A 16,235-nucleotide genomic window follows, 5' to 3' on the forward strand; every position below is an offset into this window, starting at 1 on the left:
TTCCCCGGAAGCGGGAGGGGGCTCGGACAGCCAATCAGAGCCAGGTGCCGCACCCCCGCCTTCCAATCACCGACAGACAGCTCCGCGCCGCCGGCCAATCACCGTAGAGCCGCTGAGGCGGGAGGGGAAGATGGCGGCGGGGCGTACGCGGGCAGTGAGGGGGTTGGCACCGATTTTGATCTCGGCTCCGGTCTCGCACCTCTCCCTGCGGGAGCAAACAGGGTCCTAGTACACCGCCTTAAAATGGAGGTGTCCGACTGGTTCATTGCCGCGGGGGTGTTCAGGGCGTGAGAGAGCGTGGTGACAGCAAGCTCACCCTCTGTCCTGCACCCCCATGTAGAGCAAGACCGTTTTGGTGCAAAACCGCAGAGATTTGGCGCCTTCCTGCGTTGCCAGACACGTCAGCAGTGGCGGAGTTTGAGGAGGTAGCTGCCAGAGGCAGCTTTGTCCTTTTTGGCAGGGCCAAGTCGAGGGCCTGGAGGCGGAAAGGCCCCGGCCAGGTCACAGCAGAGCTGCCGCTCTAAGCCCCCTCCAGCCCTCAGGGATGTCAGCTTCATCCTGCAAAAAATGCCTTCTGACATCAAGGGAGAGGAGCCAAGAAAGCGCCTCCTCAAAAAAATGGAAAATTAAGGTGAATGCTGATGATTTATGGGACACAGCAGGTCTACCTCAGCTCTTGGTTGGGTCCAGGTGGAGGATCTGCATGGGTTACAGGGATCGGACGTGGTTACTGGTGATGGTCTCACTGTTGCTCCTGCTGGGCACCAGATTGTAGTGGTCCTCCTCAGGCAGGAAGCAGAAAACAGCGGTAGCAGCTCCAGACTCTGCACTGGTACTTGGGTTATGGCTTAGAAATGGGGCTCTGCTGAGAGAAAACGCTCTCCTGATGGCACGCCCTGATCCTCAACACTGCTCCACTGGGCTCACAGACATTCCCGAAGGATCTGTACTGTGCTTCACATTAGGTTATTATACAGACTTCCTAGACACACTTTCTGCATGCGAAAGATTTTACAAGCGAGTACAGCCTGGAAGTGATCTGCTGAAAAAACGCCCGCATCCCAATGGCACCATCGAGACCTTCCTCTTGTGGACAGGCAGGTTTTTTGAATGACAGGCTTTGGAATTTTCCAGCAACCGATTTCCTCATCCCAGGTGGATTTGTACTTGCTCTTCTCCAGATTGCTGTAGGTCATGCTGGACAAGGAACTGCATCTGATCCAGCCACAGCTGGAAGAACATCGGGTCTTGCTCCAGATGGTGTCAAGATAAACCACCTTTTTGAGCTCAAACTCCAACTGCAGATCTTCAATCTCCATCTCAACAGCCTACAGCTGGGACGTGGAATAAATCATTGGGATTATGGAGAATGGGGGCCAGTGATTTCTGCAAGTACAGGACTTTTTCAGGCAGATGGATGGAAAGACAAACACAAAAGTTTCAGCACTTGGGAGGATTTCTAATTCAGAATCAAGATGAGATTTGCGTGGAGAGGTTATTCTACATCAGCTTTCATGAAAGATTTCTCACGTTTCTCCGAAGTGCCAAGCCTTTGAATGAGCCTTAGACTGACCTTACTAGTGTGACCTGCTAACCGGGCTCCAGTGCTAAGAAACCCTTGGGAGTTCCTAAAGTCCATGACAAAGGTAGGATATTTCACTGATAACCTAAATATGGAAGTAAAGCAAGTCTGAAGGTGCAGATTTAGGGCTGCACACACAGAGATTTTTTTTGAAGCTCCTCGGATTCTGCCTCATCAGAGTAAAACTGATTTGCAAGTGTACTTAAAATTGAAGAGCATTGGTTTTAGAGATGATTTTTTCCCTAAAAAACTTTTCACGGTGTAATTTCCTCCAGGAACCCAGGTGTGCGATATCTGAGGCGACCAGAACGGGAGGAAGCTATGCAATAGGTTTGGTAGGTCACTAGAGGGAGTCACATCCTCGCCTTTCGGTAACTCAGGGTCATTCACAGGCCTTATTTTTATGTCTGCTTTCTACACCCTGGGTCATCTTTATACCAGTAGCGGGTTTTGTTATAAAAATCTAATTTTTCACAACTTAAAGCCGTATCCAAGCTTATCGATGGAGTTTTACACACAAGTGTTTCATGGTTTGCTTGTTATTCTTGTCCGAGTTTGTTTCTTACCTGTTACACTCCACATAATCCCCTGGCCAGCACATGCTTCTTTTCCTATAGCTACAGAGAGGTTCCTTTCCTGGACTGCTGTATGGAACTGATGATATGGTCATACACAGTTAGTCTTAGATGTTTGGCTTCCATATGACTGCTCCAAGTGGCCTTCCCACAATTCCCACATGACTGACTTTAGCCAAAAGGTAACCAGGATATCTGATGGGGCAGGGGAATGGTGTCAAGTCATTGAAGTCAGTTCACTGCCTCTTGATCGCAGGCTGCGGAACCTAAGACTTTATTTTCTTCATTTTACAGAACAGATGATTTCTGTCCGAGACTGAATAGACATGCTCCACTTGAACGTTGCCCTCTCCAGAACTTGACAGCCGCTAGTCCACCAACTTTAGGTGAGTTATATAGGACTTACTAGCCATTGCCTGAGTCCTGCTCCTGCTAGCTGGCTAAAACTCATCTGTCAGTTATGCTAACAGGATAAAGTCTATTTGGATACATTTATCAACTGACATTGGATGGTATCCATTGCAAACTAGAGCAGATGTCTTAGGACTGTCTCTGTAAACTTACTCAAACGTTGCAGGGTTGGGTCCAGAAAATGGATGATCACAAGTTGAATTGATCGCTGAAATTTCCTTAAACACAATAAATATGTATGTTGAGAGAAGATGTTGGCAATGCTTTGTGGAAGGGAAAGCATGGTAAGAGGAGTGTTTGATTCTTGGTTTGGCTACCTACTACTTGTGTAGCGCCGAGCTGGCTCAGAGGATGAAACAGCACAGGGCATGGAGGAAGCTTCTGATTGTCTGTACTACTTCTTCCAACTTCTAGCAACTGGATGAATCAAAACCATTGGAGGTGCTGTGTGGGTCATGTAGGTGTACTCTGTGAGACCGATACGTAACTTTGGTTTTGTTGGAAGAATTGAAAAAGTAAAATCAGGCTTGGTGGCTGGGAGGAGGCAGTATATAATAATCTGAAGCTTTTCTATTATGAACATGTTCATTCTGCTTGTAGAAGTGCCTTCGGTAGTTCTTACCACTAGCTGGTGCTAGGATGCAGTGCTGAGCACGCAGGGAAGGTGCATCTGCATTCTGAGCCTGCAGCCAGGAGTCTTTCAGTTCAGTGTGGCCCTTGTGTGTTGCCGTATCCATTGCTTTTCGTCAGGTGTGTTGGATCTCGAGTCGTGGTGCTCGCTCAGTTTTCTGCAGGAAATGCCAGCATGCTTTTCCTCCTCAGACACTTCTGTCACTTTCCACTCAGTCAAGCATGCTTATTGTGGAAGTAAGCTAGTTATTAATCATGACAAAATGAGCTAGAAAAATCCATCAGAAAAAAACTATTTTCAGGGGGTAACTTCATAACTGTGAGTTAAATGTTTCTTAAGTTCAGCACTTTGAGGTTTCAATGAACAGCTGTCAGGGTTTGCCTCCCTGTGAGTTGGGGTTAACAACAATGTATGTTTTCATAATCTCATTAATATTTTGTCTCTTACAAAGAGACAGATCTTAGTTCCAGGGATAGTTTCCTCAGGCAAAGCCCAGCTCTGGATCACAGAGGTAATGTTATGCAGCAACACACAGCGTGTAAACCCTTTCACTACTTCACTAACAAAGCAAAGCCTGCCTCTTTAAAAAGTAAGCTGTATTCTATTATACACCTTACCTTAAAGGGCTGGTTTGTGGGTCAAAAAATTGTACCACCAATTTCTAAAGCTATGTCTGAGTTGTGAGAAGTGGACTTTCCTTAATTCTCTTTGTATAATCGGTTTGTGTGAGCCTGGGTAGGAGAACAGTGACAGTTCTGCGGACAGCTCTCCCTTATTTCTCAGCAAATCCCACCAGTGCTGAGCGCACAGGAGAGGACATTCCTCCCAGAAGGAAGCTGGCGTGTGTTTTGCTGTGTGCGGTTATTGCCACTCATTCAACACCCATGGGTCTTTTGGAAAGTGGTAGATAGGAAATGAGGAAGAGCTGACATTCCCATCTCTTTTCCCTTGAGCACACCTGTTGAACCTCCTAATTCCTTCACTGTTTCCTGCACAGGGTGAATCACATGTACCATGAGGCACAATATCCACAGGACTCTAAAGGAATGTGTTATTTGAGGATAACATGCTTGATAAAAGCGGGAAATGGAGTTGCTTCCCAGCTGCAATGAGACACATGGTACTAATGTCTGAAGAAAAACATCAGTACATTTAAAATTGCCTTGTTAGAAAATGCTTAGTCATTCCAGAGGGGAGGAGGAAGTGTTTTAATGAAGGTTTAGGTTCACCCACTTCTAGTCAGTGATTTAACTGGGTTGCTGGTCAGGATTCCCTTTACGTCGTTAACAGATGGCAGTCCTGTTGTAGGAAAGATGAGGTAAGGGGCTTATGAGAAAACCACTTTCTTAAAACATGACTAGCTTCCTGTTCTGTGTAGGAGAAAAGAAAGAGGGGGTTCTCTGAAGAATAGTGCCAATTCTTTCTACCATTTTTCCCCTCAAAAACCAGAGGGAGCTTCTGTTTTTACCCAGGTTTCTCTGGAATTGTTGCTGCATTGCATCAGTATCACTCTTACTGTTCTCCTGACTGGAAGATGAGGTTGCAATTCCTTTCTGCTAATGCAGCGTCTTCCTAGATTACCTCCCGTTAGAAAAACAAGACCTGGTTTATACCAGTGTTGCTATACCACTTCAGAAGAAAAACAGTCCAGTTCTGAATTAGATGCAGAGCACCAAAGATTCAAGTTTGCTTGCTAGAACTGCATTATAATTAATGATGCTTTCAGAAAGATGAGCTATGAAGAAAACATCCTGGTTTTGCTAAGGTAGATTTAGCAATGGGAAGGAAAGGTGCGAAAAATGTTTTCTGGGAACTCAATCCATATAGACTAAAATGCAGCTTCTCACTTGTGGAGAAGTGCATCCTGACCTTGAGTGCTTTGAAGAGCAGTTATTTTGTACTCTTCTGGCCCAGTCAGTATTCCTTTGGCAGCAAAACTTGTTTCTTTATTTCAGCTTGGGTTAAAGTAAGGGAATGCCTTATCCTTCGAAGAACCTATTTCAGAAGGTTTAAAGGGCAATTGTGGAAAAGAATAGCTCAACCATATCCACGTGCATTTAAGTGGACTTCAAGGATTAATGTTTGGTAATTCGTGGGGTCCCAATTGCACACGCAAATAATGATGTTACAGCGTAGAACAGTGTAGTACTGCCAGAGCAGCCCAGGATGAATGGAGTGGTTTCTTATCCTCCTGTTTGTGCTCTGAGATCCCAGAGAACACGGGCAGATTCATGACTCCAGTGGATTCATGACTCCAAGGGACCAGTATGGTTGTACGATAACCCAAAGTGCAGGCCAGGAAGAGAGCAGATCAACGACCTAGAGCCCCTGTATGCCTGACCCTGGACAAATGGGTTTTTGGGACAAACTTCTAATACTTTTTTTCCCCTCATGCAAGTTTATCTGAATACTGACGTAGCTTAACCTCTGGAATAGCCTACACAGGTGGGCAAGTCCGTTGTTTCATTTTAGCTCAATCTGGAAATGTGAATGAAAATTAAATTTTAGTGAAGGCGATGTTTTGCAGTTCTCTCCCTACTCCTTTCATTTTCCACTTTTTTTGTGGATGACACTGTTTGGTTTTGGTTTTGAACTCTCAGAATCAATCATCCTTGCCAACTGCTTTCTGGAAAGAGAACACTACCTTGAAAATGCATGGAATGTGCAGCACTCCTTGCCTGCTAAGGCACTAGCCAATTCAGCATTTACCAGAGTCTGAAAATCTGACTTCTCCAGCCTGGAAGAGCCTAACAAGCTACCTGATTGAATGGGGATCTTTGTGCTGCAGTCCAACCGTTTGTTGCAGAGCAGGGGGAACTGCAGGTTTGGGCCGATGCCTAAATCCACAAGGCCTGGACAAAGACACATGGCTAGTGTGGTGCTGGGTTTATTTATACGTAAATGCCTCTGTGCTGCAGCTGTGAAAAATGGACAAAGCACTAATTCAAACTTCTCATTATGGCACCGAGTGTCGAGTTACATATCCACTCTTCCATCAGTAAGTTGGATCACAAAACTAGATGCTGTGAACTTCAGTATGATAATAATTTAGGGTAAAAAAGGTGTCTGGAAAGGGATGGGTTTGGTTAATCTGATACCCCATCTGGTTAAGTAGATGAGCACAAATAGGCACACCAATGTCCTCAGGTGTGGTGTAGGCCAGTTATGACTTAAGCTTTAAATGGCAGTGGTTCAGTAGCATCTACACAGCACAGCTTCAGATGGTGGTGAAGTTAGTTTTACATGGAATGGGTTTTCCTCAAAAGCAAGCAGAGCATACTTCTGACCCGAGGGTTCTTGCAGGCTCAGTAAGTTATTTTCACCGTGTCCTTTGTTACCATCTTACAGTAACAAGTATTTGGGATTGTGTTGCCATAAAACATAATGGAACATCACTTCATTTGGGTTAATATGAAGCTGTGACAGGACTGATGTTTCAGGATTCCTGGGTGGTGGCTTTTCCTTTACCTGTGGTTATAACCCCTGGCAAGTCACTTCATCTGCGGGTCACACTCCGCTGAACTGGAGGTAGTACTTGCCATCCCCGTGTGAATGGTACATCTTTGCTCTTGAGAACTTCACAGAAAGCATTAGCGTGCAGGTTGTACTTACTTTTTAATGAAATAACATGTGGTTAAGATACTTGCAATAACTTACTGCAGGTGCTCTTAAAATAGTAATTACATTGAAAAGCAATTGCTGCATGTTTTAATTGGTGTTTAACGGTAAATGAACACTTCTTAAATTTATAGGAGTAACTTGAGATCTCCATAATTCTTCTGGTTCATACTTAATTAGTGCTAGTTTTACTGCATTCATTCTGCCATTTTCTGTTCTTACAGTAAAAACACGCCTTAGATAACGCTTGTTGGAATTCTGTACCGATGCCTGAAAGTATTATAAATATTGATGCGTCAGGTCATTGCTTTCGTACTATACTGCTGCTGTATATCCTCCCCGCAGACACAACTACAGGGAGACAACTATGTTTATGATATTTTTTAGTGACATCTGGAATTCTCACAGGAAGCCTGGTGCCTGCTTGTCTGTGAGGGAGAGCCACATTCATGACTCAAAGCCAGGCTGCGAAAGGGAACGTTAGTATTACTCACTCCAAAGGAATGAGTGTGATCAGGAGTGAGGACTTTAAGTTAAAAGCAAGTGTTGATATATTGAATGTTGTTCCCCGTGAATAAAAATCCAACCTGGCCAGCTGGTGAAAGTATGGAGCTGCTGTTTCCTGGTGTGTTCTCATCCATAGGAAGTCTCCTGCCCTTGGGGCCTTGATGCTGCAAGCATGTGTACTGGTCATTCATTTCAGTGTACAGCAGTATTTGCCCTTAGGACAATGTGCTGTGTGACTCCTTGCAAAGCAGAAAAGATCCCACCTTTCGCATAAATTCCACCAAAACCCACGTAGCTGGTGTTCAACCTCCCCCTGAAGTGCTGAACTAGTAGTGGGAAGCTGGATAATAGAGGTGAGCGGGAGCTCAGTCACAGAAGGCTGCAGTGGTTTGCATACGGAATGACTTCATGGGGTTCGAGCCTGCATTTCTAGAGTGTTTGTATCGTGAAGTTACAAAAGGGAATTAAATTAAGGATTCCTCAGTAGCATATAAATACGTAACAAATACGACAAAGGTTTTCATGAAGAAGCTGTTGTTTCTTAAGGTTTGCGTGAGGCTGAGTGGAGTGTTCCAGGTTTGAGATTTCTAGGCAGCAAGGCGGTATGCATCACCAGAATATTCACTGTTCAGCACAGCAGCAGTTGCTGTTTCTTCATGCTGACAGAATAATGGAGCTCTGACTCTTCAGAGTCCTTGCTTGCTTTAGCCATATAGCGAGTAAGCATCCTGCACTCCAGCTGGTAGCCAGAAGGAAACGAATGGATTCACATCTTAGCAGATTTAGTACAGCACAGTATTGAATACTGAATCTGTAGTGCTGGAAGCCCCCAGATGATGTTTCAGTGGAGCATGGGCTATTTGGCTAGGGATTGATTTCACCTAAGATTAATTAAACTCTCTCTAAACTGGAGGGCAGAATATAACGGCCCAGTTAAGACCAGAAAACTTAGGCGGTTGGTGTAAGATAAAACAGCCCTTAGTGAGAGGTTCTGGGGCAGAAGCAAAGCAGAGTTTACTTGAGCAGGATGCAGGCTGTTAAACTGGAGTTCTGTATATGATCCAGCAAAACGTCCCCAAAAGGTTGTCTGCTCTAATGCTATGCATTTTTCAAATGGAGTCTTGTTCCTTCTGGCTTAACCCATATTCCAAAGAGGCATAAGAAGGGTTTTCTTATTTTGTGGTATTTGCAAGTTAGCAGCAACTGAGCTGGTACAGAAAAAACTGGTGTGTGGCATCTGTGCTATTCCCCACAGCAGTTAAATAATTCAGAATTCCATATGGCATGCCTTTGGTCAGACTTCCAAGTTCATCTTACAGGGTAGTTTCCAGTACAGACAAGAAGCTGTTAAAGTAATTTCTGTTACTAGATTTTATGTTGCCACAATTAGGAAAAAAGCTGTAATCTTCCTGCTTTTCTATGAGTATACATGCATTTGTAGCTAATTATACAAGTCACACAAGCAAATATAAGAGTCGTGCGTGAAACGCGGTCATAATTCTCTTTCAAAAACCAGTGGGATGTATGGACGCTGGGAAACAAAACATCTGAAGTAATCTGGCCCCCTTTAATTACTGTAACCTAAAAGTACAGGGGCGAAGGATGTTGGTGTGAAGAGTTAAACTCCAGCCAAGACAAATGTCTTCAACTGAACTATCGCAGGAACTGGAATGTGTATTAAGGTGTGTGTGAGTTGTATTTCAGGGATGGGACCTCATGGGCTCACCTGTAAGAGACTGCAGACTTGCTTTCTTGAGAGGAAACTAATTTATTATACCAGAAATTTCATAGTTGCTTGGGTAAACTGCATGACTTTGTTACATGAGGAACGCTACAGGATGGAATGAGTCATAGGTAAACAATTATCTGACACTTAAATAAAGATGCCTTTAAAAAAATAAATTAGATTGAGGTCCCATGGCTTCAATAAAGGAGGTGAAAACTTTGCAGCCTACTTAAAGCCTACTTTTGGGCCTTGGATTTTGTGCTTTAAAAATGCCCAGTACCAATTTAGCATTAAGAAAAAACTGACTTATGGTATACACTGGGCTTAAACTTGTTATTTTATATAGTGCAGCGCATGGCTTTGTACGGTGGTGTCATTAATTGTTCCCTTCCTTCAGCTTCATGCAGCTTTTGAGTGTGAGCAGAAATAAACCAAATGAGATTATGCTGGAGGTGACAGGTGAATGTATTACTCCATGGTATTGTACTGCTGCAGACAAATTCTGGGATGCATATGCTCTGGTATCTGAAGTTTCACTGCATGGGATTAGTACTGAAATCCCAACACGTGGGATTCATTCAAATTCATTCATGTTAGTTGTGTCCTTGGGCTGGTGTGTATGTACTCTGTACTTTCACCCTACATGAACAACCTTGGTTGTGTTTATCAGAGGAGACTCCCAAAACAAGGCATGGAAGTAAAGGTATATTTCTATTTCTTTATAAATTGCCTACCTATGGATACTGTTTGTAATGTGCTGGGAATAGTTATTCAAGGGGAAAGTCATTCCTGCAGGAAAGCTTTAGAATCTTCCATTGGTAAGGAAGAGAATGACTTTCAGGAGTATAAGCTCAGCAATTTGGAGACAACTATCGTTACTGACAGCAAGCTACAACTCAAAACCTTGTGTGCAAATATGCTTTAAATCCGACACGGACAAAAAGTCTAAATTCAGACTTCAGAAAGCTAGTTTGTTTTTTAGGATGGGACAAAAAAAGCAGCTGTGTCTGGCAATCACAGACTTTGGGTCTAGTCTGCAGTTCTCAGCACAGACCAGTCTAAAGATAAAGCTTACTTTATTGGTCATCACTGACTGAGTGCCCCATGACATGAGTTGAAGAACTGCACTCAAGAGCCTTCTAAATAATTTTTTCTCACATGTTTAGTTTTGACAGTTTCATTTATCAGTGTCACATGAGTCAGTTGTAGACACTGCACTGACAAGACAAGTAGCAAAATAATTTAGGAACATTGAGAGGGGTTTAAAACATTTTATAAGTCTTTTTTAAAGAAAATAAAGAACAGTTATTGTAAAATAGGACAATTTACATTATAATTTTTATTTCCAAAGCTCAGATTGATATGATAGTTTATGGCACATGAAAGAAACAGGAAAGCGAATCTAGCTATGTTGACATGTTTAGCAATTATTGACCATATGGATTATCATGATTTTTACACCAAACAGCCATGGAAAAGCTGTAGAGTCTAAAGATGCATTATACCTCATTAACACATTCTGATCTCGTGTGGCACTCGTTGTCAAACAAGCCAACGATACCGTTAAAAAATCATCTACACTAATTCAAAAGCTTCTACGTGTCAGCTCTAAAGCGTGCTGAGTAACTGGTTAAAGTGACCCATCAAAAGTGGGTCTTCTCCAAGCACCCTTTAATTCAGGATGTGTATTTGAATCCCTGCATGTCTCTGCAACAAGAGAAGACAGGAAATTCCTGGTGCAACAGTCAGATGAGCAAGCTTTCAGTTGGTAGGGCAGTTCCAGCTGGGCCTACCATATTTTGCCACATAATAACGTAAGTATCAAGAGCAGAAAATCTGTATCAGTAGTGGAGAGATTTTAGCTTCCATTGTCTAATGTTTTCTAAATTTGTAAATAATTTGTTCTCTCTGAAGCTAATTCCTCCTTTTTGATACATCATTTAGTAGATAAACATGCCACAAGCATTTAGCCAGCCAAAACCACTTAAAAGGTTCTGGATAGGTTTTTTAAAGAAATCCATAAAATGTAATGTGAAATGGTCTTTGCTGGTAGCCTTTAAAATCAAGCTCACATATGGTACCTGCAGATCACATTTCAGATGTTCATTGCTGCTGGGTTCTTTTCTTACTGCATTTTTTTTTTCTTTCCTCTAGTAAACTCTTGATTAGTAAAAATTCTATGAAAATTCCATACTCTGTAGTCAGGGGTGGGCAAGTCCTTTGAGTTGTGTGGGATCCCCATAGATCTGGAGTTCTTTGACCATGGATCATCTTCTCACACCAGTACTGGAATAGTCTTTAGTTCCTATCAAATAAGAAGCACTTGGATTTTCCGGCACAGGATGGCATGGTTGCTTGTTTCAACTATCTTCACGGCCTGTGAATCAAAAAACAGCCATTTTATTGTTGTTCATAGTTACCCAGATGTGTTAGATGATCTTTTTTCCTCCCTCTCCCTGTTGTTCCTGTCGCTGCTTTCTCTTCCCAGTTCATATTTTGTTTTCCCCTAACGCTGGGTGAATAGCATTTGGTAAATGTAGTGTTTTCTTACTACTTTGACGTTTGTACGGTACTTTAGATTTGCACGGCACCAAACAGTCTTGTTGGTACCAAAACAGCTTCTACAGATGTGCAGCGTGATAAGATAAAGATCACTTGTCAATGTTCACGTTACCCAGCACTTCCAGAAGTTGGTCCTGTCATATTTTGTAAGGAATATTACCTCTGTAATTCAAACCCCGTGCAGCTGATGGATATTTTCACAGCACACATGCAGTATCTGACCCATTTTTCTGAAGCCTGTGAGGGGGTGTAGATCACCCACATCACACTGGCAGCTCTTGCTGAATCAACAGGCACCGTATTGCACGAAAATCATGCGAGGATGATGCTTGTTTGAAAAACCGGATTAGCAATTTACTTACGAGTACCTGCCTGACATCTTCCTTACAACAGCGATTATTATTCCTGCAAGGATTCCAACTGCAACTATGATTCCAATAATGATTCCCACCAGGGCGATTGTTTCCAGACCACCTGAAAGAAGAAATTGCGCACGTTAGCGTGTTTCCCGGGGAGACTGTTGATGAGAGGCTGCCGACAGAACCGGCGCTGTTCTGCAGCCCACTCCTTGGGGAGCGTTTCCTCTGGCACAGGTTGGGTAAGTCCACTTGTGGCCTGCAGGCTGTAAACGTGCCGTTGGGCCAGGGGGCTGCATACGAGTGTCGCTGGGGTAAGAGGCAGAGCAGGGAGCAGGTTGTGGCTCCTCCTGAAACTTATTTAAGAATAGCGTGGCCATAGCTAGTGGCCTCTAGACGGACATCACCCGGCAGTTAAGTTATCCCTTGTCTTTGTAATCAGTCCTTCTGTTTAATACCTTTTTCAGTTTTCTCTGGTTCCCCACTCGGTCCACCTGTAAAGCCAGAAAGAGAACAATTTACTTAATTATTCACTCTCTGTTGCACAGAGTTTTGCACCCCCGTTTATAATGCTATATACAAGGAAAACCTTTATCAGCGATATCCCAGTGGTTTGAGGGTGCTGTGATGGGTTGTTCTTTTGATAGGGAGTAACTGAAAAGCTTGAGAGAATGAGTGCAAAGAGCTCTCTGAAGTAACAGAAAGAAATTAAAATCTAAGGGACCGATTGTGATCTAATATGTACTGGGAAACTTCAGTCTGATCACATTAAGACCCATTAAGATCAATAAGGATATACTTGACATAAAATAATTACAACTGAAACAGAAATCAGGTTTTAATTGTCTGAGACATGCTGCTTTATGCTGACAAAATTTTGCCTTGCTCTCAGTGCATTTGCTGAACTATTCCTTTTGTCAGTTTAAAAGTTCCTCAAGTTCCTTAATTAGATTTTTTTCATCTATGGAAGATTGTATAAAATCTGTTTAGTATACTTCTGTAATTCGGGAATTGGATTCATAGCCGAGTCCCCATCAGAAGCAGATGAAACACGAATGCTACTTTTAACTCATCAGAAGTATTTAATTCCAAATATATATCCTTTAGGAAAAGTCTGAAAACCCTATTTACAATTCAAATCTGCAAAGCGCTGCTCTTCTTTAATGGTGAGCCAAGACAAGAGGTCTACCCTCTCAGCAGGGACAAGGAGGCTGGGGAAGGAGATAAACGCACGCAGTTTCTAAACAGAAGTGTCCGATTTACTGGGGGATGTGAGACTGCTGTAGAACATGGAAGCTTCAAAAAGAAGCCAGCCAGAGAAAGGAGTGTTTGCTCTTAGCTCACCATGCTAAATTTGCATTTAGTTATCAAAAAGTTGGTCTGGAAACAAAAAGGCCTCTTCACCACCAGTGACTGATCCTGTTACGGAACTGGAGTATCAGAGCAGGAAGTATGATGTTGTGCTCTCTTCTTTTGCACTGGTACGCACCAGAGCGAGCCTCTCACGATCACGGTCCGAAAGAAGGCACGCAGAGCACGTGCCTGTTTCTTTGTGCCCTACGTTCCATACACAACCAGACAGAAAAGCGTAGGTACTCGGCAAGCTGTCTGGAAGAGAGCTAAACAGGCATAAGGTGAACAGGTCAGGATGCACCTCATCAGCCTATCGCACCGACCTCCTGCTCGCTGGCAGGGGTGCAACCTGCTTTGCACGTGCACACCCGTGATTTGTGTCTCTCCGGGGAAGCAATGGCAGACAACCTGGCAGAAATCAAATAGCTGTAACCATTAAGTTTTCTGCATTTGTGGATCTTTGAGTTGGTCCAACCCCCTTTTTTCTTCTGGAGAGCTGTTTGATTTTCATACTAATTATCTGAAAAGAAAGTGAAGGCTTCAGAGTTGTTGCCTTGGGGTAGAGCTGGCAGTGCAGTGGGGAACAAAATGGTATAGCTGCTGACTCCTCCTGTCGGCATGCATCTGTTACGAATTTAGGATATGGAGGGATTAGTAAAGAGTAGTATTAGAAGTGTTTCTTTTCCCTTTCAGAAATCAGCCATGCTACCTTTGCGAGCACCTTCAACTCGGTACTTGAATCTCCCAGACAGTGTTTAGTAGGTGGCAGTAGAACTTTGCTATAGTAAACCAGAAATGATTACTTCTATTTTAATCTAATGGAAATAGATTATTTCTTACCATCGGCATTTTCTGTGTTAGCTTCGTAACCAGTGGAATTGTCGCTGTCTTCAGCAGGGGCAAGTGCGCTTTCTGTGGTCATCAGCTGTCCAAACTGCAAGAGATTGGTTACACTCTGTAGTCTTGTGGGCAACTACAAGAATTGGGGGGAAAAAGAGGGAAAAAGAAAATCTCAGTTCATTCAGTCTACATGTGTGAAATCAGCATTTAAATTTCTCGGTCCCGTAGGTGCCCTGTGGATGTTTTTTTAGCTATGGCATCTCATCTTTGACTTGTGTACAGTGACCAAAAGAAAAACACCCGAGCAAGCTGATTTGTCTTCAGAGCTAGGGGCTTTCTAGGTCAGCTGACCTCTCAGTGGGGCTACCAAAGGTGAGGGAGAGGATTGCAGAATGTTGCAGACCTGCCTTTTCTCTCTTTTTCTTTTATACAGTCATTCGTCAGTTTGGTTTCACTGAAGCTAATGGAGAGGTACTGAATCAGGAGAGGCAAATGGCAGGGAATAAACAGGTAATGAAAGCTTTCTGCAGCCCAGAACTGCCCAAAACATTTTCAACTTTGACACCTTCAACCTGATTGCCTGCAGAGCAAAGGCACTGGTGTTAGATCACTTTTATGTTATTTATAATTTATAATTATTCTTCAAAATCTAAGCCATAAGACTCTACCAGGAATATGAAATGAGGGTAACCTAAAGGAACCTTTATTGAGAATGATACTCACCAGGGTTGTAAATTCTTCAAATTCTGTGTCATTTCTTTCTCTGAAATCAATTGTTGCACTTTCTTCTCCTTCTAGAACTGAGCTTGCTGAATAAAATTTTAGAAAGTGAGTTAGGATTTGACTCAGCAGTCACATGTCCTGGCTACTTTGACATGTCAGTTCTGTTAAACGTGAGATGTCTGTAGTGTTCCATCTCCCTGTCCCCGTGCACTTCGGTTTGCAAAATTCTTTGAATTACCTGTGAATTCTGCTGTGCTCTTGTACAAGGCTGTAGGATAAAGAGCTGAAGTACAGCCTGGCACAACCTTGAAACACAGCACTTACTAAACACTTCCCAAGGAAATATTTCTTCTTTTAAGAAAAGATTCTCCTCTCCCTCTGGGATGGATACAACTACTCCGGATTTCAGGCTAAGCATTAGCTTATGTATTTGTCTGAACTACTTCAAGCATCTCCTATTTTCTAAAATAGTGAGAGTTTTCACCCATCTTTCAGCTGAGTCCCAGCTGCCACCATTGTTTTTAGAACAATCATTTATGTTTAGGGGTGTAGCTACAGTTTAGAACATATTTCTACACAAATCTATTCAGAGATCTTCCTGAAGTTGCAAACCTTACTTGCCCTAACTTGAATTTTGGAGGTAACAGTGTGAGGTCTCCCTGTTATTCTAGACCCATATATGTCAGCTGTGCTCTTCGCTATAACAGACACTTAAATTTTGGCTCAACAGTGCTTGTCTTTTTACAAATAAAGTAAAACTCCATCAATAGGAAACAGGAGATGGAAGAAGGTAGAACAGGAAAGATAACCAGCAGTATGAGGAAAACATAGGTGTAATTTGATTAAGTTTCATGCTGATTCACTAAAACGACGTTAAGGTAGTGAGGTATCTCTCAGGAGTTTCTAAATCACCGTGGTTGTAACGGTAAGTAAGGTTGCCTGTTAGGCTGTTGCCTGTGGCATAGGAGTTCTGCTAATTCCAGATACCGGTGTTGAAATTGAAGCAAAGAGATAATTACAGGCATTCCTAGGTGTAATTTGATTAAGTTTCATGCTGATTCACTAAAACGACGTTAAGGTAGTGAGGTATCTCTCAGGAGTTTCTAAATCACCGTGGTTGTAACGGTAAGTAAGGTTGCCTGTTAGGCTGTTGCCTGTGGCATAGGAGTTCTGCTAATTCCAGATACCGGTGTTGAAATTGAAGCAAAGAGATAATTACAGGCATTCCTATGATCTCTTTGGGGAGGAGAACAGCTTTTCAGAGATACTGAAAAGCAGGGATTTACCATACCTTTTGAATATTTTTATGTAAGAGAAGTATTCATGACCCATTTATTTTATTAAATCTTAA

The 16,235-nt window shown here is 42.9% G+C and overlaps 1 protein-coding gene across 1 annotated transcript in view; it reads right to left on the reverse strand.

Moving 5' to 3' along the window:
* Positions 1-11,970: 11,970 nt before the first annotated feature.
* Positions 11,971-16,235, reverse strand: part of PDPN (podoplanin) — a 15,310-nt gene continuing 11,045 nt past the window's right edge. Inside the window, 4 exon segments of the mRNA XM_010148820.1 lie at positions 11,971-12,086; positions 12,427-12,462; positions 14,162-14,304; positions 14,886-14,970. Of these exon segments, the coding sequence (XP_010147122.1) occupies positions 11,971-12,086; positions 12,427-12,462; positions 14,162-14,304; positions 14,886-14,970 (380 nt within the window).

Source organism: Eurypyga helias, unplaced genomic scaffold (genome assembly GCF_000690775.1).
Source record: "Eurypyga helias isolate BGI_N326 unplaced genomic scaffold, ASM69077v1 scaffold3393, whole genome shotgun sequence".
Classification (NCBI taxonomy): domain Eukaryota; kingdom Metazoa; phylum Chordata; class Aves; order Eurypygiformes; family Eurypygidae; genus Eurypyga; species Eurypyga helias.